This window comes from Balaenoptera ricei, chromosome 16 (genome assembly GCF_028023285.1).
Source record: "Balaenoptera ricei isolate mBalRic1 chromosome 16, mBalRic1.hap2, whole genome shotgun sequence".
NCBI lineage: Eukaryota > Metazoa > Chordata > Mammalia > Artiodactyla > Balaenopteridae > Balaenoptera > Balaenoptera ricei.
In genome coordinates this window covers 34,862,213-34,883,920 of record NC_082654.1, presented here as the reverse complement: position 1 = coordinate 34,883,920, position 21,708 = coordinate 34,862,213, and the positions used below count along the sequence as shown (strand labels likewise).

Genomic DNA, 21,708 nt, shown 5'->3' with positions numbered 1-21,708 from the left:
GGGCTTTTGTTTGCAATTTCTGAAGGGACCAGACCTTCCTGTTTGATAGTTATCTGCGTTCTGTTTGATAAAATGACAGCAGGTTGCTGTGAGGAGTAAATTAGTATTTTTTCTTTTTTTTTCAGAAGAAAGGACATTTATATCTGAGTTTATAGTTTAAACTGCTATTGAGAAGGAGAATTTGGTCGCCGTTCTTTAGTGAAATGTGTTCTTTTCTAAAAAACTACTGTCGACAAAGATTTTAGGTGTCAGTCCTTGCAGTTGGTCCGTTTGGAGATGACTGCACACCTACTTTACAGATGTTTTAGCACTTATGTTGGGATTACCATCCTCTCCATCACCTCTAAAAACGTAATCAGTCCCCTCTTCTCTTTATTCTAGATGCAATATTTCCTTAATCCCTACTAAACAAGTAAACATCACTGTATTTAAAATTTAAAAATTAAGTTGTAGAGTGAGTTTATGTTTTTAAGATCAAGGAGAAAACTTAAGTTCTGCTACATTTCCCAGTGAGTGGGTGAAGGGGTTCAACTCTCCCCTGATTTGTTTCCATATCACTTCCCAATTTTAAAATGAGCTAGGAGAGGAAGAACATACTTGAACATACTTGAGGCCCTCCACAGTTTACTGGTATTTGTGTGTTTTTTATGTCTGTTTTTGCTGCTGTTGTTTTAAAAACTACCAACTATCAGAAACTTTTCTGTAAGTCCAAACGTATTCTAAAATTAAAAGGTTATTTAAAAAGTGTATTAACAAACTTTCTTAGGTTATTGCCTACACAGCTTTGGTGACTTGAGTTGTAGATATCAAAGGTAATAGCTAACTTTCTAAAGTAGATGCCAGAGAAGACATTTGGTGGTAACCTTAAGTCTAGCCAATTACATTCTAGTTGCACTCTAGGGCTTCTGCTAATAGTTACTTGTTTTCAAGATTAAAAAAAACAGCCTATATTCAAATGCAAATTTTTAGATGATTTTTGATTGTTTAGTAAAGTCAAGTGGTATTACCTTTTCTGTGTGGCTTTATTTTCTTTAATTTCATTTTTATTGTTAGTTACAGAATATGTCAGACCTTTAAAAAGTTATAGAGAACAATGAAACAGACATCTGCGTATCCATCACCCAGATTAGAAACAGAACAATCATTACATCTAGAGTCCCGGAGTATCCCTCCGCATCCCTTTTCTCTACCCCAAGAGTTAAACATTATCCTGAACTTCATGTTTATTATCTCCATACATTTCAAGGCTTAACTTAAAAAAAGATTTCTTTTACTTTATCACTAATGAAAATTGCTTAGGTTGTGTCTAATGTTTACAATAATTTCAGTATAAAGAGATGTTTTTCTTTTCAAGTTAGCCTTTTCTTTTTCAAATAGCCTTCCTAATGCAAATATGTCCTTAAACTTTACTAAATAAACAACTTATGAGGCCCTCGGAGGTTGTCAAATCTTTTCTGTAAAGGGCCCAGATAGTAAATATTTTAGGCTTTGCAGGTCATATGTGGTTTCTGTCACATACTCTTATCTGATTTTTTCCCCCGGTTTTTTTTTTAATTTATTAAATTTATTTATTTTTGGCTGCATTGGGTCTTCGCTGCTGCGCCCACGGGCTTTCTCTAGTTGCGGTGAGCGGGGGCTACACTTCATTGCAGTGTGTGGGCTTCTTATTGAGATGGCTTCTCTTGTTGTGGAGCACGGACTGTAGGCGCGCAGGCTTCAGTAGTTGTGGCTCACGGGCTTAGTTGCTCCGTGTCATGTGGGATCTTCCTGGACCAGGGTTCGAACCTGTGTCTCTTACATTGGGAGGCAGATTCTTAACCACTGTGCCACCAGGGAAGCCCTTTTCCCCCAGTTTTAAACTTTTAATTGGCACAGTTTTTTGTAGCCTAAGAGATCAGCAAAATTTGAAGAGATGACTTCATTACTTGATTACAATGAATACAGTCTTTACGATATTCTTTACTTGTACAACAGCTATATGAATATTTATGGAATGAATGAATGGATTTAGCACTTCATTCAAAAAGTCCGCTGGACACGACTTTTTTTTTTAAAATCCTCTGTCTTTCTTTACCATTTTGGTTGTTTGAATTTTAATATACTGTAGTGAGGCCAACTAAAATTGATGGGTTTGCTAGTGTCATCAGCAGAAACCTTGCAATATCTAATTAAAGAAGTCTGGATAGGAAAATAGTTGCTTAGCAGCACTCTTTATTGTAGTGCAAACAGTCCCTTAAGCTTCTCTCTGGGAGCTTTGATAGCTCTTAGGAATGTGTGATTTGTGTGAATTTCTACTACTCTGCCCTGACAGCTTGAATGGTATTCATTTGGTAACTTAATCACACATCCAGGCAAGAGATTAGACCAATTGGAAAAGGTTTAACCACATGAGAGGAATTCATTCCACTTGATACTTTTGTCCTACCTCAGTACAAGTTGGTATTGACTTAATTTTGTTGAACTTTTAATAATACTGCATACTGTGACTTATGTGCATTGTGTAGGTTTCAGTACATTTGACAAATGACAGCATGACCAAATATTACTTGGAAGTTACTGAGTTAAATTTCCCAGGATCACAAATTTGGTCTTCTGACCAGTCAAACATGCTAGGGGGTGGGGCATGCCAGAGGACATTGAGGTATCCTTCTTAAAATAAATAGCACCTAGGTTCGTCTAGTAATGAGGGGAAAGATAATTTCCTATTTGGTGTTTCCTGTCACAGTATGTGATAATGAATGGGAAAAATGAACTCAGGTCAAGAGTACACCTTTCCCTTTGGCCCAGACGTGCGTTAAATATATCAATATCTTATAGATGCTATTCTGTGGACTATGGTTCTTTTTAGCTTTCCGATCATTCCCCTTAGGATGACATTTATTAAGCAGTGTAGTATAACAGATATTTGAGTGCCTACTGTGTGCTAAGCATAGTAGACACTGGGGAAACAATAAATTAAACAGGATTTCTTTCCCTACACTGTGAGGTTGGTACTATTACCAACCTTAATTTTCAAATGAGGAGACAGGCACAAAGGGCTACATTTCCCAAGCAGACTGGATGGAGAGTCCTCACTCTACTGAAATGCCTAAGGAGGCATTTATTATCTTAGATTACTTCACAGGGAGTCTTTCCCGTCACCCATGCCTCTCCCCTCTCCCACCCTGTCCCAATTAAGGCCACATTAAACTTTTGCTGTATGTTCCTACCTTTTACGTACCCTTTCTAAACATCACCTCTCTTATAATCACTTGTTTTATGTCACTGTTCCCCACTAGACCTCACAGTGCTGTGAGGACAAACTGAGTTAATACATGTGAAGCACTTGGAACAGTGAGTACCTGACACCTAGTAAGCACTCAACGTATTAGTCATTATTTTAATCTGTTTTTTATTTTGTGCCATTTATCCACTGGCAGGTTAATATTTTGAACGCAAATCTGGCATGTTATTTCTACTACATCATAACCTAACTTGACCGGATTCTAAGAACAGTGGAAATAGAATTCTAAAAAATAAGTTTGGCATTTTTTACAAGTTAATTCTGTTAGCATCTACTCCAAGAAACTGTCAAAGTTGTACATGTCTTTCAAAACTTTTTAAGAAACTAATTTTATTTCTGGGAATTGAAACCTTAAAATTCTGCTGTCTGCCTTAGCAGTGTCATTTACTCCTCATTTAATCTCTATCACTAACAATGTAGTTAAAACTTCACATTGTTCTTGTCTGAGGTATTAACAAAAATGTCATCAGTAACCAGATAACTAAGAGTTCTTGAATAACCTTGTGTGTTTCTTTTTACAGACCATTTAATTTGGCAGAGCGGAAAGCTAATGCCCATTCTGTAGTAGAATGTGATCACATACGGAAAGAAGTTAGTGTACGAACTGGAGGATTGGCCGACAAAAGCTCAAGGAAAACATATACTTTTGATATGGTACTTACTTCCTAAAATGCTTCTACTTCTTTATTATTCACTAATGTAAAGTTATCCTAGTACACATATTTTCTGTAGGTTCTAGTGTACAGTTACAAATTTCAGTTAATCCTTTAAGTTGTCAAATGGTTTCTAGTGGGCTGAATAAGTTAATATATTAAAAACAAAATTATTAAAGTTATTCTGAAGTTTTTTTTTTTTTTAAGAAATGCCTTTTTTTTTTTGGATAGGTTTTTGGAGCATCTACTAAACAAATTGACGTTTATCGAAGTGTCGTTTGTCCAATTCTGGATGAAGTTATTATGGGCTATAACTGCACTATTTTTGCGTGAGTGAAACACTATTTTTCAAATTGATGAAAAGGTTTAGATGAGTGTATTCATTTTTTTGTTTAACACTTTTGTTAATTTTGACAGATATGGCCAAACTGGCACTGGAAAAACCTTTACAATGGAAGGTGAAAGGTCCCCTAATGAAGAATATACTTGGGAGGAGGTATTTATTGTTTATAACAGACTTCTGTCTCTAAAGTGGCTGAAGAATAGCCAAATAAAACTTGGTTGAAGGCCTGTCTTGAAATGGAAAAGATCACAGTACCCATGTCAAACATGAATTTAGGATAAACTACTACTACAGTAAAATTAAAGTATATGGTATGGCTTTTGTTTAAGAAACATACATTCTTATTGGGAGAGAGAGGAGCAATACATATGGCACAGTTACGTGATAAGAGAAGGGTCTGTTTCGGAGAGAATAGTTGGAGCAGACTATTGTGGGAAAGTGGAATGTGAGTAGGGCTTGAAGGGGAAAACCTTGCAGTGCGGGAGTTAGTATCATAAAGTTAGCATACGGGGGAAGCGGTATGGTACTTTATTAATGATGGCTTTGAGTGTTCAAGAAATTAAGATAGCTGTATTGTTGGATATTATAGAAAGCACATAGTACGTTTCACAAAGATTTCTATCAAATGTGTTTAAATGAGTTTAATGACTAAGTTAATTTTCCGTATTATCAACATTTAGGTAGATCCTTTTTTCTAGTGGTTACATACCTGAGGTATTAACTTACTTTATGCATGGATAATAAAGTTATGGAATTGTAATCATAGGAGATATGGAACAGGATTAAAGCACAGTTTCAAAATTTAGAGAGTCGTAACAGTTTTATTAAGGATGCTTAGACATTTGAGAAACAACTTTGTTTTATGTCAGAATTAGAGAATATACTGTTAGATGAACCACTTCTGATTAACATGGTGGTGTTATGTTCTCATGAGAAAACTTGGAAAGGATTATTGAAATTGGCTTTATAAGTAGCTTGGTTCAATTGGTTTCTGTGTAATGCTCAGGCATAAAGTGGCTGACAGGAATGACAGATTTGTGGAAGGTGTAAGGAAGAATAATTACTATTAAACAGACTGTTGTAAATGGCTTGGCTTCTCCAACAGGTTAGTTTTTGTTTTGTTTTTAAACCTGTTTTGACATACTTATGTTTAAATATACTATAAAGGAGGCCCTTGTTATATGTGTTTTAACTATTGCAGTAAACGGCATTCTTTAAAGTCTTTATTAACATTACAATTTCAGGATCCTTTGGCTGGTATAATTCCACGTACTCTTCATCAAATTTTTGAGAAACTTACTGATAACGGTACTGAATTTTCAGTCAAAGTGTCACTGTTGGAAATCTATAATGAAGAGCTTTTTGATCTCCTTAATCCATCTTCTGATGTTTCTGAGAGACTACAGATGTTTGATGATCCCCGTAACAAGGTAACTTCAGTCTTTGAGAATGAAATGTCTCCAAATGTTAATGTGTGATACTTTGGGAAGTCTATATATATATATATATATATATATTTTAAACCAATCTAATGGATGCTTTTTTGATATTTTGTCAGAGGGGAGTGATAATCAAAGGTTTAGAAGAAATTACAGTACACAACAAAGATGAAGTCTATCAAATTTTGGAGAAGGGGGCAGCAAAAAGGACAACTGCAGCAACTTTGATGAATGCCTACTCTAGGTGAGAAAGCCATTGTTTCCCCCACAGCTCCATTTCCTTTTTAAGAAGAATTATGAACTTGGGGAATCAAAGTGGGGTGAGTCAAGGTATGTGAGTCACACGTCTAGATTGTATGCTAGATTGCATGCCTTAGTAATTGGCTTGAGATTTATAGGGAGAGCACCAATGTTGGGAGAATGTTGAAAGGAGAACAAAGACAAGTTGAACTTGAGCAGAAGTATTAAGTCTTTTTAAGGAGAAGATTTCTTTTCCCAAATGAAATTATACATGGGAGCCCAGATTAAAATGTGGCTGCTGTAGTTGATTTGGCAGTGGGATGCTCAGAGGCTAACCTCCTCAGCCTTAGGAAGGTTTGCCCTGAGCACTTTTCTGGAGCCTCTCAGTGTACTGAGAACACAGTTTGAAAACCCCTGATTTGAGTAAGGATTAGAAGAAAATCAAATGACTTTATTTTATTTTTTTCCAGCTTTATTGAGGTATAAATGACAAAATTGTATATATTTAGGTTGTGCAACGTGATTTTTTTTTTTTTTTCCCAAATGGCTTCATTTTAATGTAGGAAGACAAATGGTCACTAACACTGGCTTTCAAGAGGAGAAAGGGGCATATTTGATAGTACCCCTTATAGGATGCATCCCAAACCCTCCAAATGCAGTTCACCAAGTCAGAGGTGATTTTTTTTTCTGCTAGTCTTTGAAGGAAACATCAGAATGTAATTGAAAGAGCTATGGATTAGGAGTTAGATATTTGTGTTTAGTTCCAGTTCTGCAGTTAACTAAATATGTTACTTCAGGTAGTTAAACTTATCTGAATATCATTTTCCCTGAGCTACAAAATGACTTTTAGGGCTAACTCTCATTTCTTTGCTCTCTTATAGTTGGACATTTCTACAATATGCTATAACGATTATAATTGCAACTCTGTAAAAATATGTATGCATTTAAAGAAAGAAGAAAAATAGCATAACATGAAAGTAATTAAGATCATGGAATTATGGGTGCTTTTACAATTTTAATTAAATTTTCCTATAATAGCTTTCCATTTAAAAAATTAAGTTATAAACCAATCATAGAATGAAATTTCCATTTTCATTAAATGATTGGTTTATAACTTTATTTAGAATTTGAGGAATGAACTTAAGAAAATTTCTTTTCTCTAAATACTTTTCTCTGAAATATGAAATTCTTATTCTGTAAATTTGAATAATTAGGGATTCCCTTTTTTGTACATAGACTGGAATAAAGATCTCTTCTTATGAATGTATGTGATAAAGAGAAGGAAAACGTAATTCATTTTTCCAAAATCAGAGTTAACTTTTGTGCTTAATTACATTAATTCCATAATCTTCAATTAAGAATGGATAAATTATGGTAGGAAAACATGAGATGCATGTTATAATTCAAATCTATAGTTTATATTTTTCCATGTGCCCTTCCTCTTTTGTTATATAAAATAATTCAAATAATTTTGTAAAAATGATACTTATTGTAAAATTTTCCAAGTAACGTGAAAAGTACAAATGAGGAAATTAAAAATTACCATATGCCAACCATCAATGACATTAACAAACATAATGTCATTTACCAAATGTCACTGATGCAGAAAGGAATGATGTCTTTGGTTGTCTATATGATTTTGATATCTCTCAGATAAAAGTTGAATGTCAGTATACAGCATAAGACAGACTTTGGAAAACTTTATAGTCTAGCAGTGATTATCTTGTAGTGTTTTGGTAAACACTGCTGTTTACTAATTTCTGCTGTTCAGTGGAAGGAGCTACCTATCTCTGATGACATTCTCAAAGCAGAGCAATGTACTTTTAGAACAATTGACTTTGAAGGGGAGTAATCAGATGGCTTGCCTGGTGCTGTTTGAATTTATGGTAATGACATTTCAAGTGGTTCTTTTTTTTAAATTTTTAAATTTTTGGCTGTGTTGGGTCTTCATTGCTGTGCACGGGCTTTTCTCTAGTTGGGGGCGGGCTGCTCTTCGTTGCGGTGCACGGGCTTCTCATTGCGGTGGCTTCTCTTGTTGCAGAGCACGGGCCCTAGGCATGCAGGCTTCAGTAGTTGTGGCTCGTGGGCTCTAGAGCGCAGGCTCAGTAGTTGTGGTGCACGGGCTTAGTTGCTCTGCGGCATGTGGGATCTTCCTGGACCAGGGCTTGAACCCATGTCCCCTGCATTGGCAGGCGGATTCTTAACCACTGTGCCACCATGGAAGCCCCTCAAGTGGTTCTTATAAGTAGAAAGATCGATTGCAAGCCTTCCCTTTTGGGATCTCCCCTGCGGGCAGCAGGTACAAAAAAACAAAAACCTAGCATTCTATTCATCCACTGTCTTCCAAAATCTTATTAGTATCTTCTCTGATACTATCTTTTTCTACCCTGGTGGATTTAGATCTTTCTTTGCTGTTTTCAATATTTTATAGAAAGCAAATAATGTTTTGTATTATAATGACTGGGCAACTTGGTCTTGTTTTCTAGTCGTTCCCACTCAGTTTTCTCTGTTACCATACATATGAAAGAAACTACAATTGATGGAGAGGAGCTTGTTAAAATTGGAAAGTTGAACTTGGTAAGCATCAACCTTAATACCACTGTTTCATTCTTTCTGTTTTTTTTTTTCTGGTTTTATTGAGGCATAATTGCCAAATAAAATTATGTATTTAAAATGTACAGTGTGGCAGGATATCCTTTCTCATGGCTGAATAATATTCAAGTGTGTATGTGTGTATCACATCACATCTTCTTTATCTGTTCATTCATCAATGGGTACTTAGGCTGTTTCATACCTTGGTTATTGTGAATAATGCAATGAATGTGGGAGTGCAGATATTTCTTTGAGATAGTGATTTCATTTCCTTTGGATACATACCCAGAAGTGGGATTGCTAGGTCAGATGGTAGTTCTATTCCAATGTTTAATTCTTTATCACCTCATAAAGCAGCTTGAAGGTTTGTATTTATAGACAATATTTTTGTAGTCACTGGGTTATTAGGTTTGTAGTGGATTGTTAATTATAGAAAAATTACTGGCTATTTAATATATTTATGTACAATACGAGAATGAAAGTCTTCTATTCCAAATCCAATAGACTGAGAACTTACTTTTATTTTTAAAATTTAAGGTTGATCTTGCAGGAAGTGAAAACATTGGACGTTCTGGAGCAGTTGACAAGAGAGCTCGGGAAGCTGGAAATATCAATCAATCCCTGTTGACTTTGGGAAGGGTTATTACTGCTCTTGTAGAAAGAACACCTCATGTTCCTTATCGAGAATCTAAACTAACTAGAATTCTCCAGGACTCTCTTGGGGGGCGTACAAGAACATCTATAATTGCAACAATTTCTCCTGCATCTCTCAATCTTGAGGTAAGCTCTTTGAAAGGTATCCGGAAGTGTAGTAGCTATAATTCTTATTTAATATCACATATTTTTAAAGTTCATCAATTGGCTTCATTCATTCTATACTACAGTAAAAAGAATCTGGACATTGCATGTGGACATGTAGAGGAGGACACCACTGAAAAAACTGTCTTTCTCCTTTCTGACAGTTTTTAATCTTAAAAAACTACTTACTGGGACTTCCTGGGCACGGTGGTTAAGAATCCGCCTGCCAATACAGGGGACATGAGTTTGAGCCCTGTCCGGGAAGATCCCACATGTCGCGGAGCAACTAAGCCTATGCGCCACAACTACTGAACCTGTGCTCTACAGCCTGCGAGCCACAACTACTGAGCCTGCGTGCCACAACTAATGAAGCCTATGCACCCTAGAGCCCGTGCTCCACAACAAGGGAAGCCACCGCAATGAGAACCTCACACACTGCAACGAAGAGTAGCTCCCACTCGCCGCAACTAGAGAAAGCCAGTGTGCAGCAACAAAGACCCAATGCAGCCAAAAATTAAAAAATAAAAAATAAATAAATAGTTACTTAAGGGGGGTGGGATGAATTGGGAGATTGGGAATGACATATATACACTACTGTGTATAAAATAGATAACTAATGAGAACCTACTGTATAGCACAGGGAACTCCACTCAGTGCTCTCTGGTGACCTAAATGGGAAAGAAATCCAAAAAAGAGGGGATATATGTATACATATAGCTGATTCACTTTGCTGTACAGCAGAAACTAACACAACTTTGTAAAGCAATTATACCCCAATTAAAAAAAAACCAAACTAGTTACTTAATTGCATTTTTCCACACAGTCTTCAAAGAAAATTGCTGTGGTCATTAGCAGTGGATGGTCTGATTGAGGACTTAGAAGTGGGTTAAGTGAATGCTACTGTTTTAGAGGCTGCTTAGAGAGCACTGAAGATGGGGTTGGATGTGTGGGAACAGGTAGGAAAACCAAGAGAAACAACAAAGATGGTAAAATCTTTTATTGGGTTATGTGCTTTAAATGGAATTAGGAAAGGTCTCTAACTCCCCTTTCATTTAAAAAAATATCTTTATTGGGATATAATTCACATACCATAAAATTCACCCATTAAAAGTATATAATTCAGTGATTTTACTGTATTCACAGAGCTGTGCAACTATCACCAAAATCTAAGTCTAAACATTTTTTTAAAATTAATTAATTAATTTTATTTATTTATTTTTGGCTGGGTTGGGTCTTTGTTGCTGCACGCACGCTTTCTCTAGTTGCGGCGAGCCAGGGCTACTCTTCGTTGCGGTGCGTGGGCTTCTCATTGTGGTGGCTTCTTTTGTTGAAAATTAATATTTTCAGTAATTGGCCTTTTCTTTTCATCACAGGAAACTCTGAGTACATTGGAATATGCTCACAGAGCAAAGAACATACTCAATAAGCCTGAAGTTAACCAGAAACTCACCAAAAAAGCTCTGATTAAGGTATTTGTGAATTTTTGTGGAGTAATGTAATCTTGTTTGACAAATGTGAAAATGAGGAACTGAAATAGATAATTGTTAAAAAAATTTATTAAATTGCCTATGGTAAGGCTTTTCATCTAATGATTTGAACTAAATACCCTATGTGTTAAAATGTTTTTCCTAATGCTAATATGTTGACTTTACCAGCTCTATCAAGTCAGCAAAATTTAAGTGTATAATGGTGCTTCAAGGGAGTTTTAATTAGTAGTTCCCTAATGAATAATGATATTGAGCATCTTTTCACATGTTTATTATCCATTTGTATATCTTTTTTTGTGAAATATCTACTAAATCCTTTGCCCAATTTTTAATTGGATTGTCTTTTTATTAAGTTGTAAAGAGTTTTTCATATCTTCTTGATACAAGCCCTTTATGAGATTGTTTGTAAATATTTCCTCCCAGTCTGGCTTGTCTTTTCCTTTTCTTGGTATTGGTTTTTTTTTTTTTAATTGAAGATTTTATTGAGGTAACTGTAGATTCACATGCAGTTGAAAGAAATAATACAGAGAGATCCTTTGTACATTTTATCAAACAAAATAGTAAAAAATCACCACAGGGATATTGACATTAATAACAACTCACTGATCTTATACCCCAGTTTTCCTTGTATTCACGTGTGTGTGTTTAGTTAATGCTATACAATTTTGTCACATGTGTAGGTTCATGGAGCCACCACCACAGTCAAGATACTGAACAGTTCCATCACAATAAGGATTCCTCATTGCCCTTTTATAATCTTTTCCTTCCCACTTTCACCTCCCCTCCCTAATCTCTGCTATCCACTATCTGTACTCTATTTCTAAACCTTTGCCATTTCAAAAGTGTTATTGAATGGAATCATATAGTATGCAAACTTTTGGAATTGCCTTTTTTTTTTTTTTTTTAAATATTTATTTATTTACTTTTGTCTGCATTGGGTCTTCGTTGCTGCGCGCGGGCTTTCTCTAGTTGCGGCGAGCGGGGGCTACTCTTTGTTGAGGTGCGTGGGCTTCCCATTGCAGTGGCTTCTCTTGTTGCGGAGCACGGGCTCTAGGCGCACAGGCTTCAGTGGTTGTGGCTCGCGGGCTCTAGAGCGCAGGCTCAGTAGTTGTGGTGCACGGGCTTAGTTGCTCCGCGGCATGTGGGATCTTCCCGGACCAGGGCTCGAACCCGTGTCCCCTGCGTTGGCAGGCGGATTCTTAACCTCTGCGCCACCAGGGAAGCCCTGGAATTGCCTTTTTTTCACTCAGCATAATTCCCTGGAGGTTCACCTGACTTGTGCATATCAATAGATTTTCCTTTTTAGTGCTGAGGAATATTCCATGGTATGTGTATACCATACATACAGTTTGTTGTCACATTCACCTGTTGAAACACATATGGGCTGATTTCAATTTTTCACAATTATAAATAAAACTGCTTTGATCATTTGTTTACAGTAATTTGTGTACACATAAATTTTCATTTTTCTGGGATGATTGCCCAAGAGTATAATTGTTGTATGGTAATTGAATGATAAGTTTTTAAGGAACTGCCAAGCTGTTTTCCAGAGCGGCTGTACCATTTTACATTCCCACTAGCAATGTATGAGTCATCTAGTTTCTCCACATCCTTACCAGCATTTGGTGTTGTAACTATTTTTTATTTTAATCATTCTGATGAGTATGATAGGTAATAAATAATATCTCACTGTGGTTTTAACTTATATTTCTGTACTGGCTAATGATGTTGAACGTATTTTCATGTTCTTATTTGCTGTTTGTTACCCTCTTTGGTGAAATGCCTGTTCATGTTTTTAGGCCCATTTTCTAATTGGATTGTTTGTTGTTGTGGTGGTGGTTTGAAAGTTTTGAATATATTCTACATACTAGTCCTTTGTCACAAACATGGTTTGCAATTATTATCCCCCAGGCTGTACTTGTCTTCTCATCCTCTTCTTATGGGCTTTTGCAGAGCAAGTGTTTATGATTTCGATGTGGTCTAATTTGTCAATTTTTTTCTTTTATGCATTGTGTTTTTGGTGTCAATTGCAAGAACTCTTTGCCTACCTCTAGATCCTGAAGATTTTTTCCTTTTTTTTTTTTAAATGAAGGTTTTGTATTTCTACATCTCACATTTAATTTCATGATCCATTTTGAGTTGATTTTTGTATAAGGCGTAAGACTTAGATCAAGGTACATTTTTTTCACCTATGGGGTGTCTGGATGGCTTTAGCATTCTTTGTTGAAAAAGCTATGTTTTCTCCATTAAACTGATTTTGCACCATTGTGAAAAATCAGTTGGGTATATTTGTGTGGGCACATGTCTGGGCTTTCTATTCTGTTCCATTGATTTATGTCTGTCCCTCCACTAATATACAGTTTTATTTTTTTATTTTTTTAATTTTTTTATATACAGTTTTAATTACTGTAGCTTTTTAAAAAAAATTTTTATTGGAGTATAGTTGATTTACAATGTTGTGTTAATTTCAGGTGTACAGCAAAGTGTAATACCTCTTGGAATCAGGTAGACAGTTTAAAGGAAGTTTATTTGAGAAAACCTCTTTTTTCATAAAGAGCCTCAAAATTGTCAGGACCTGAGGAAAACTACAGTGATTTTATAGTCATTGTTTTTAAAATGCCAGGCTCCTTTATAAGCATTAATTTTATTTAGACACTTGAATATTTGAACCCTAATGTTATTATTAAATCTAAAATATTTAACAGTAATTCTTTAAGATGATAAAATATTCGGTCATTTTAAAAATTTCAATTGTTTCAGTGTATATTTTTAATAGTTTGTTTTAGGATCCAATTAAGGTTTACCCTTTGCAACTTTTGGATCTATCTTTAGGTTTCAATACATTGGTTCTTCTTCCATCTACTTTCTCTCTTATAATGTATTTGTGGAAGTATCTGTATTATTGTCCTGTAGAAGTTTCCTATACTATCTTGACATGTTCTATTCTTCGTATTTTCTATAAACTGGTAGTTGGATTTTGAGGCTTGATAGATGCAGGTTTTATTTATTTATATATTTTTGGCCAAACTACTTCATAGGTGGTGGTATATTCTCCCACTAGGAAGCACATAATGTGTGGTTCTTTCTCTTTTTGAGGGGAATTGATTATATTCAAGTGACTTGATCCATTAGTTCTTTAACGATCGCAAAATGATAATTTTCTAATTCAATTATTCTTTCTTAGTTGATTGCTGGGCTACCTCTATAAAGAGGAACTTTCCCTCAGCTACCCAAGTGTATAATTCTTATAGGAAAGGCAGGACAAATGCTTGATTCATTTCCTTTGACAGTTTTGAGAATAATGAGTTGGTTTCCCAGCTTTCTTAATATCATTATAAACTCATGGACTTAAAACATTTGTGCTTACCAATTGTAGTTAATATCCTCGCTGATGTTCAAACTGTCCCGTCTTTGATCAGTGGGTACCTCTTAAGTGGGTTCTTGAGTCCTTTTCACTAGCCTAGGCTTCTTTGGCTTTCTTCCTATTTTCTTTGACAAGATGTTGCAGGTTCATCCTGAATGTTTCTTGCTCCAGTCCTAGAGTCAGACACTTCTCTAAGAAATCCTGGTTCCTTTTAATGCGAGATGCTATTTAGAGACCAACCTGGGTACTGGAGGTTGTGTTTTTTCTTCAGAAGCCTGTATTTTTATAATGAGTGCATTTAAAGGAGTTTTGGAAGCTGTTGAAACACTTTATTCTAAACAGAGTAATATTGAATGAAAAGTATGGTTATGACTTTTTACCATACATTTTTATGCTTTAAAAAACATAGGAGGGGGCTTCCCTGGTGGCGCGGTGGTTAAGAATCCGCCTGCCAATGCAGGAGACATGGGTTCGAGCCCTGGTCTGGGAAGATCCCACGTGCCGCGGAGCAACTAAGCCCGTGTGCCACAACTACTGAGCCTGCGCTCAAGAGCCTTCGAGCCACAGCTACTGAAGCCCACGCGCCTAGAGTCCGTGCTCCACAACGAGAGAAGCCACTGCAATAAGAAGACCCCACACAGCCATAAATGAATAAATTAATTAATTTAAAAAAAAAAAAAAAAAAAAAAAAAAAAAAACATAGGAGGGCTAACTTTGTTTTATTTATTGCATATCCTCCCCAAACTGAAGTGCTAAATTGACATGACATTCTTCTTGCATAGGAGTATACAGAAGAGATAGAGCGTCTGAAACGAGATCTTGCTGCAGCCCGTGAAAAAAATGGAGTGTACATTTCTGAAGAAAATTTCAGGTAAGCCCTTGGCTATGGAAATTAATTTCTAAGAATAAGCATTTTCTGGTAATAGGCTATTTGAAGTGCCTCCTATAGATGCTTCTTTTCGTTTTGACATTAACAAGTAGTTATGAAACAGTTTAAAACTCTTTTTATGTAACTTTATTTTTAGATAATGATAGATTCATATGAAGTTGCAAGAAGAGCACAGAGGTTCTATGTATTTTTCACCCAGTTTCCCACATCTTAAGTCACTGTTTGTACAGTATCAAAACTGGGAAATTGACACTAGTACAATGTGTGTGTATAATTATACCTCATTTTATCACATTTGTAGATTTGCTATAGTTCTACAGTTAAGATGCAGATTTATCCTATCATTACAAACATCTTGCTCCTGCTACCCCTCTGTAGTCATATTCATTCACCCTTCTTCCCCAATGATCCCTAACCCCTGGCAACCACTAATCTGTTCACTTTTTTTTTTTTTTTAATATTTATTTATTTATTTATTTATTTGGCTGTGTCGGGTCTTCGTTGCGGCATGCAGGATCTTAGTTGCGGCACATGGGCTTCTCTCTAATTGTGGCATGCAGGCTCAGTAGTTGTGGCATGTGAGCTTAGTTGCCCCGCAGCATGTGGGATCTTAGTTCCCCGACCAGGGATCGAACCCGCATCCCCTGCATTGGAAGGCGGATTCTTAACCACTGGACCACCAGGGAATTCCCTCTGTTCACTTTTTAACCCTGGAGTAGTTTGTTTTAAGGAAAGCTTCTACTGAAGCTTCATGTAGAAACAACAATAATAACAGAGGCAGAAGGCAAGTGGGATGCTAAGGATTATAACTTGAAAATTCCTGAATGCGTTTATCCTTGAAGATACTAAGGAGGGTGACTTTCACAGGGCATTTCTGATAATAACCAAAAGCATTTTAATATAACCTTTTACTCTTTTATAGATGTTACATTACATGATCATTCTAATGGTGTATAAATCATTTAATAAACTCATTTTTTCCATTTATTTTCAATTACCATAATGTGCTATATCCTCCTGATCGTTGTTCATATGTTAGTTTTCCAAATGCTCCAATTTATATTGTGTATTTATATTGTGTAGGGTATTAAACAATAATTCTCCTTTTATTCTTCCTATGTGACTTTAGTTTTGTTTGTTCCTTTCATGGCCCATACCCAGTTGGCAAAAACATTTTTACAAAAATCTTTTGTAAATTTGTACTTAATTCTTAAACTTGGTATTTTAAAGTGTTTTCTTTTTTCTGTTTCTCTGGTTTTCAGATATACTCCTCTACCATACACACTAGTGCTGCATTATTTTTTTTCAAGTGTTCACTTTACAGGTGTCCCTATTTCTATCATTTTAATATTTTTTATATGTTATATCTTACTCAATAAAAACATTTTGTATTTTAAGTTTGGTATCAGAATGCTAGAAAACCCAACTTAAACTGACTTAAAACAGCAAGGATATTTAGTCCAGTAACTGAAGGATCCTGTTTCCTGTCCTGAGTGGTAACTTTCTTCTAGGGCTAGCTGTTCATCAAGGAAGACGGTCAGCAGCAGAACAGCTACCTTCTCTCGTTCATGTCTCGTGTGGATGAGAGGCTGCCTGTCCTTTAACCATCAAGACTGGCCAGGGGAACATCACTTGTTGATTAGTTTAGTCCTCAGTTATGTCCTTGTATGAACCCATACAAAGGCAAAGGAGTTGAATTTCCCTGATTGTCTTGAGCCAGTCAGGCTTATTCCCTGGATTTAGGGATGGATTTAGCTCCCCCACCACCCCGGCCCCCATACAGGTTGGCTGCTGTACAGTCAGGGGAGAGTAATTCCCCAGAGGAAATCTGGATGCTGGAAATAGGTGCTTAGTAGGCAACCAGTGGATATCTACAAGTGGTTTTGTCTCTTGATTTGCTAATATGGTATCTTCTGCTGTTAATAGTCAAACGTTGGACACTGCAGACTAATTTTCTTATCTTCTGTTCATCTCTTTGATGTAGTTTAGATTAAGAAATAACTTTAGTTTGTCCATCCCATTATTTTAAGGACAGTGTGTACTCATAATAGGCATGAGGCATGATCTGAAATAAAGTTCATTCTGAAAAAGCTCTTAGAATTATTATACTGTAAGTCAGAGAAGGATCACAAAAGCTGCAGCCAACATTTAAACATTTATCCCAAGTTTAATAGACCTTTTAAAACTATATTAAAACTATATCATTCCCTCCAGCCTCTGCCTACTCCAGCTGGCCTGCCATAGCAACCCAGCACATGCTGTCTGCACAGGGGATGTGTCTATACAAGGACATCCATGCCTTTAAGACTGGGAGAGGTAGTATACTAATTGGAAAAGATATATGTTCCCATATGTTCATTGCAGCACCATTTATAATAGTTAAGATGTGGAACCAACCTAAGTGTCCATTGACAGATGAATAAAGAAGATGTGATACATAAATAATGAAATACTACACAGCATGAAAAAGAATGAAATCTTGCCATTAATGACAACATGGATAGATCTAGAGTGTATTATGCTAAGTGAAATGAGTCAGATAAAAACAAATTTATGATTTTACTTGTATGTCGAATCTAAAAAACCAAACAAATGAACAAACATAATAAAACAGAAACAGACTCATAGATACAGAGGACAAATTGGTGGTTCCCAGTGAGGAGGGTGGTGAGGGAGTGGGCAAAAGAGGTGAAGGGGATTAAGGGGTACAAAATTCCAGTTATATAAGTAAGTCACAGGGATGTAATGTAAAGCATAGGGAATATAGTCAATAATATTGTAATAACTTTATATGATGACGGATGGTAACTAGACTTATTGTGGTGACCATTTTGTGATGTATAAAAATATCAAATCACTATGTTGTACACCTGAAACTAATATAATATTGTAAGTCAATTATACTTCAATTAAAAATTATTTATCAAAACTATATCATTCATTAAATAACAATGTTGCATCCCTCTTGTATATTCAGTATAGGAAAAGCATTTCAAATATCCCATTCTACTTTAAAGAGCTATTTCCAATAAAGAACTAATATAGTTATCAAAAGACTGTTAGAATTAACTCTCCTCTTATACTTCAGTTCTGTCTTTTCCTTTAATTAACAATATCTCTAGCTAATAATTTGAAGAAATCTACATTCTTAAAATTCTTTGCCATTTAAGCACAGTGTGGAATAGAAAATGATTGGTAGTTACGAGGGAACTAGAAGAATGCAAAAGATAGCACTGACTTCTGAAACTTGCTAATGCTCAAAAAATCAGAGAGCCCCGTTAAAGCAGACCAGAATTATCTGGTCCAAAATGTCAGTAGTGCTAAGGCTGAGGAACTGTGCTTTAGAGAATAATCGTTTATCTCATGAGGATTTTTGCGGTGGTGTGACAGTGGTATGTGTGTGTACGGGGGTATGGGTGCTGGGGGCAGGGGGTGTAATTGCTCTATATACATACTTTAGTTTCCCAGGTTTTAGCCCCTTACCTCCACCCTTCCTCCTGTGACACCTCATGCCTTCACATCACAAGCCTCTCCTGGATTCTTTGTGTCTGGTTTATACTTTATATTCCTGATTCCTGATAGACACCTAGCTGTATGTCCCACCTCTACTTTTTTTATGTGGGTTATAATCTTCTGTCATCTTTGTAGCTTCTTAAATTATATATACACACATCTTTTTTCCCCCTCATAGGTAGGGATTCTCAGTTTCAAAATGGAGAAAACAAGAAAAAGTCTATTTATAAACCAAGGACAAAGAATACATTTGTTTTCTGCACTTAGTATCTATCGCTTGACACTTAGGCATCATTGTCATGATAGTGATAAATGGTAGAGATTACATGTAACTGCCTCAATTGTGTTAGAATAAATTTTATAAGAATTAGGAAAAAATATTAACTGTCAAACTCCTTTCAAATTTTATTTTAGAGCCATGAGTGGAAAACTAACTGTTCAAGAAGAACAAATTGTAGAATTGCTTGAAAAAATTGCTGCTGTTGAGGAAGAGCTAAGTAGGGTAAGCATTCAAAACTGTATTGAATGTCATGCAAAAAGCAAATATTAAAAGACAATTTCAGAAGGTGAGGAACCTGATATTTTTTCTTTAAGATTTTTTTTTCTTGCTGACCTTTAAACTAAAAGTAAGTTATATCACAATTTTTTTACTATCATCAATGATAATGAAGAAGCTATTTTGACACATATTAATGCAACATTTTAAGAAATTAACTGAATTGTACAATTTAATGTTAAAGCTAAATAGTGAATGCTGAGACATTTTCATCAACATGTTTATCAGCTGAGGAAATGCAGATGTTGGGAGAAACCAGATGTTAAATAACTAAGGTAGAAAGACCTGACCCTTCAGTGCCACCCTCACACTGGCAGTGTTGGAAGGAATCTGAAGAATTAACACCACTCCATTAGACCTATTACTTGTTTTTTGTTTGTTTGTTTGTTGCATGGCTTGTGGGATCTTAGTTCCCTAACCAGGGATCGAACCTGTGCCCCCTGCACTGGAAACGCAGAGTCCTAACCACTGGACCGCCAGGGAGCTACCCTGTTACTTGTTTTTAATGAATTTATAGGAAGAAACCAGATGCCGTATAAAATGTTCTAACCTACCTGGTAACTTGTTACAACTTTTACATGGAAATAATTTGTTTGGTTCTTCTGATATTATATTATGAACTAGCCAGGTATCTCAACAACCAGTTCAGCATTTTCTAATTCTTAAAAAAAAAATGTTTAATGTGTTATATATAGGTTACAGAATTGTTTATGGATAATAAAAATGAACTTGACCAGTGTAAATCTGACCTGCAAAATAAGACACAGGAACTTGAAACCACTCAAAGACATTTACAAGAAACTAAATTACAGCTTGTTGAAGAAGAATATTTCACGTCAGCTTTGGAAAGTACTGAGGAGAAACTTCATGATACTGCCAGCAGGGTTTGTCCTTTGTTTTAATTTGTACTTGCATTAAAGAAATTAAAGAATGGGTAGAAGTAACTCTTAGCTTAAGCGTTAATTGTGAAATTCTATTTATCCACCCCAAATGATACTTCCACCCATTTAAGAAACATTATTTTACTATTTTGTATGAATTTTCTTCACTGGAGATGCTAAGTTAAGAAAAAACTATTCCTAAAGTTTTGAAAATAGAACATGACTTTAATATACTTTGTGGATGTTTAGAATAATGGTGTTGTAATGCTTTACCTGTGGTCATGGTTGAGATTAATCAGTCTTCAAGAATTTAGTATCTTCTAATGAGTATTCAATTTTTTTTTTATTAGGTGTACTTTTCCTAGGAATTAGTAACACATAATGGGGAAAAAAATTTGTGAGGGAGCATAATTACTAAAATAGATTGGCAAAATCAGTTTTCCTTGTCTAGATGGCTAGGGGAGGGGAAATAAACATTCCTGGATAAATTAGCATAAGTTTAAATTTTTCTTCTGATACAATATGTAAAATTTACTAGTTCTTATCAGGAGAAATCCTTATGAAGCACAGATATTTTCATTAGACTGCTTTTGTCATATCCATCTTATCAACACTTATTTTTAAAAATCATATATAGTTGCTTAACACAGTTGAAGAAACTACAAAAGATGTATCTGGTCTCCATTCTAAACTGGATCGTAAGAAGGCAGTTGATCAGCACAATGCAGAAGCTCAGGATATTTTTGGCAAAAACCTGAATAGTCTGTTTAATAGTATGGAAGAATTAATTAAGGATGGCAGCACAAAACAAAAGGCCATGCTAGAAGTTCATAAAACCTTGTTTGGTAAGTTCAGGCATTTCTAATTCTAATCTTTGTGTGTTTAGTGTGAGACTAATTTAAAAACTGATAATTAAATATCATAAAAACTCAGGTGACAGTGTCACTAGTCCCCTCCAATGCACACACTATTCAGACTAGGGATTAATGCCTTTGAATTAAAACAAATGTTAGTTGAGTTTTTTCTATAAAACTCATATTACATATCTTGTTACATATCTTGTGTTTCCTTATTGAAATTTTCTGTGCATAAACATTGTCCAACTTTTTTTTCTTTTGAGAATGTGTATTTTGAATGTTTGCTATATTGTCAGAATATGTGGGTATTATTTTTAACCATAACCATTGTTGTTATCTTCATTTAGGAAAGTAAGTATCCATTCGTTTATTATTATTATTATTTTAAATTTATTTATGTATGTATGTATGTACATATGGCTACGTTGGGTTTTCATTGCTGCACGCGGGCTTACTCTAGTTGCGGCGAGCCGGGGCTACTCTTCATTGCCGTGTGCGGGCCTCTCATTGCGGTGGCTTTTCTTATTGCGGAGCATGGGCTCTAGGCTCCTGGGCTTCAGTAGTTGTGGCACACGGGCTCAGTAGTTGTGGCTCGTGGGCTCTAGAGTGCAGGCTCAGTAGTTGTGGTGCACAGGCTGAGTTGCTCCCTGGCATGTGGGATCTTCCCGACCAGGGCTCGAACCTGTGTCCCCTGCATTGGCAGGCGGATTCTTAACCACTGCGCCACCAGGGAAGTCCCCCATTTGTTTATTATTAAAGTATTGTCTTCACTATAGAAAAGTTGGAAGATGCAGAAATGTAAAAAATTGTAAA

The 21,708-nt window shown here is 35.8% G+C and overlaps 1 protein-coding gene across 2 annotated transcripts in view; it reads left to right on the top strand.

Annotated features, from left to right (window-relative positions):
• KIF11 (kinesin family member 11) overlaps window positions 1-21,708 on the top strand; it is a 60,429-nt gene that overhangs the window by 149 nt on the left and 38,572 nt on the right. For both annotated transcript variants that reach the window (XM_059899790.1, XM_059899789.1), the window contains exons 2-13: window positions 3,805-3,937; window positions 4,168-4,265; window positions 4,354-4,432; window positions 5,524-5,709; window positions 5,838-5,962; window positions 8,445-8,535; window positions 9,088-9,330; window positions 10,722-10,817; window positions 14,982-15,070; window positions 19,016-19,103; window positions 19,853-20,041; window positions 20,676-20,883. In XM_059899790.1, the coding sequence (XP_059755773.1) occupies window positions 3,805-3,937; window positions 4,168-4,265; window positions 4,354-4,432; window positions 5,524-5,709; window positions 5,838-5,962; window positions 8,445-8,535; window positions 9,088-9,330; window positions 10,722-10,817; window positions 14,982-15,070; window positions 19,016-19,103; window positions 19,853-20,041; window positions 20,676-20,883 (1,625 nt within the window). The remainder of the gene's footprint in view (window positions 1-3,804; window positions 3,938-4,167; window positions 4,266-4,353; window positions 4,433-5,523; window positions 5,710-5,837; window positions 5,963-8,444; window positions 8,536-9,087; window positions 9,331-10,721; window positions 10,818-14,981; window positions 15,071-19,015; window positions 19,104-19,852; window positions 20,042-20,675; window positions 20,884-21,708) is intronic.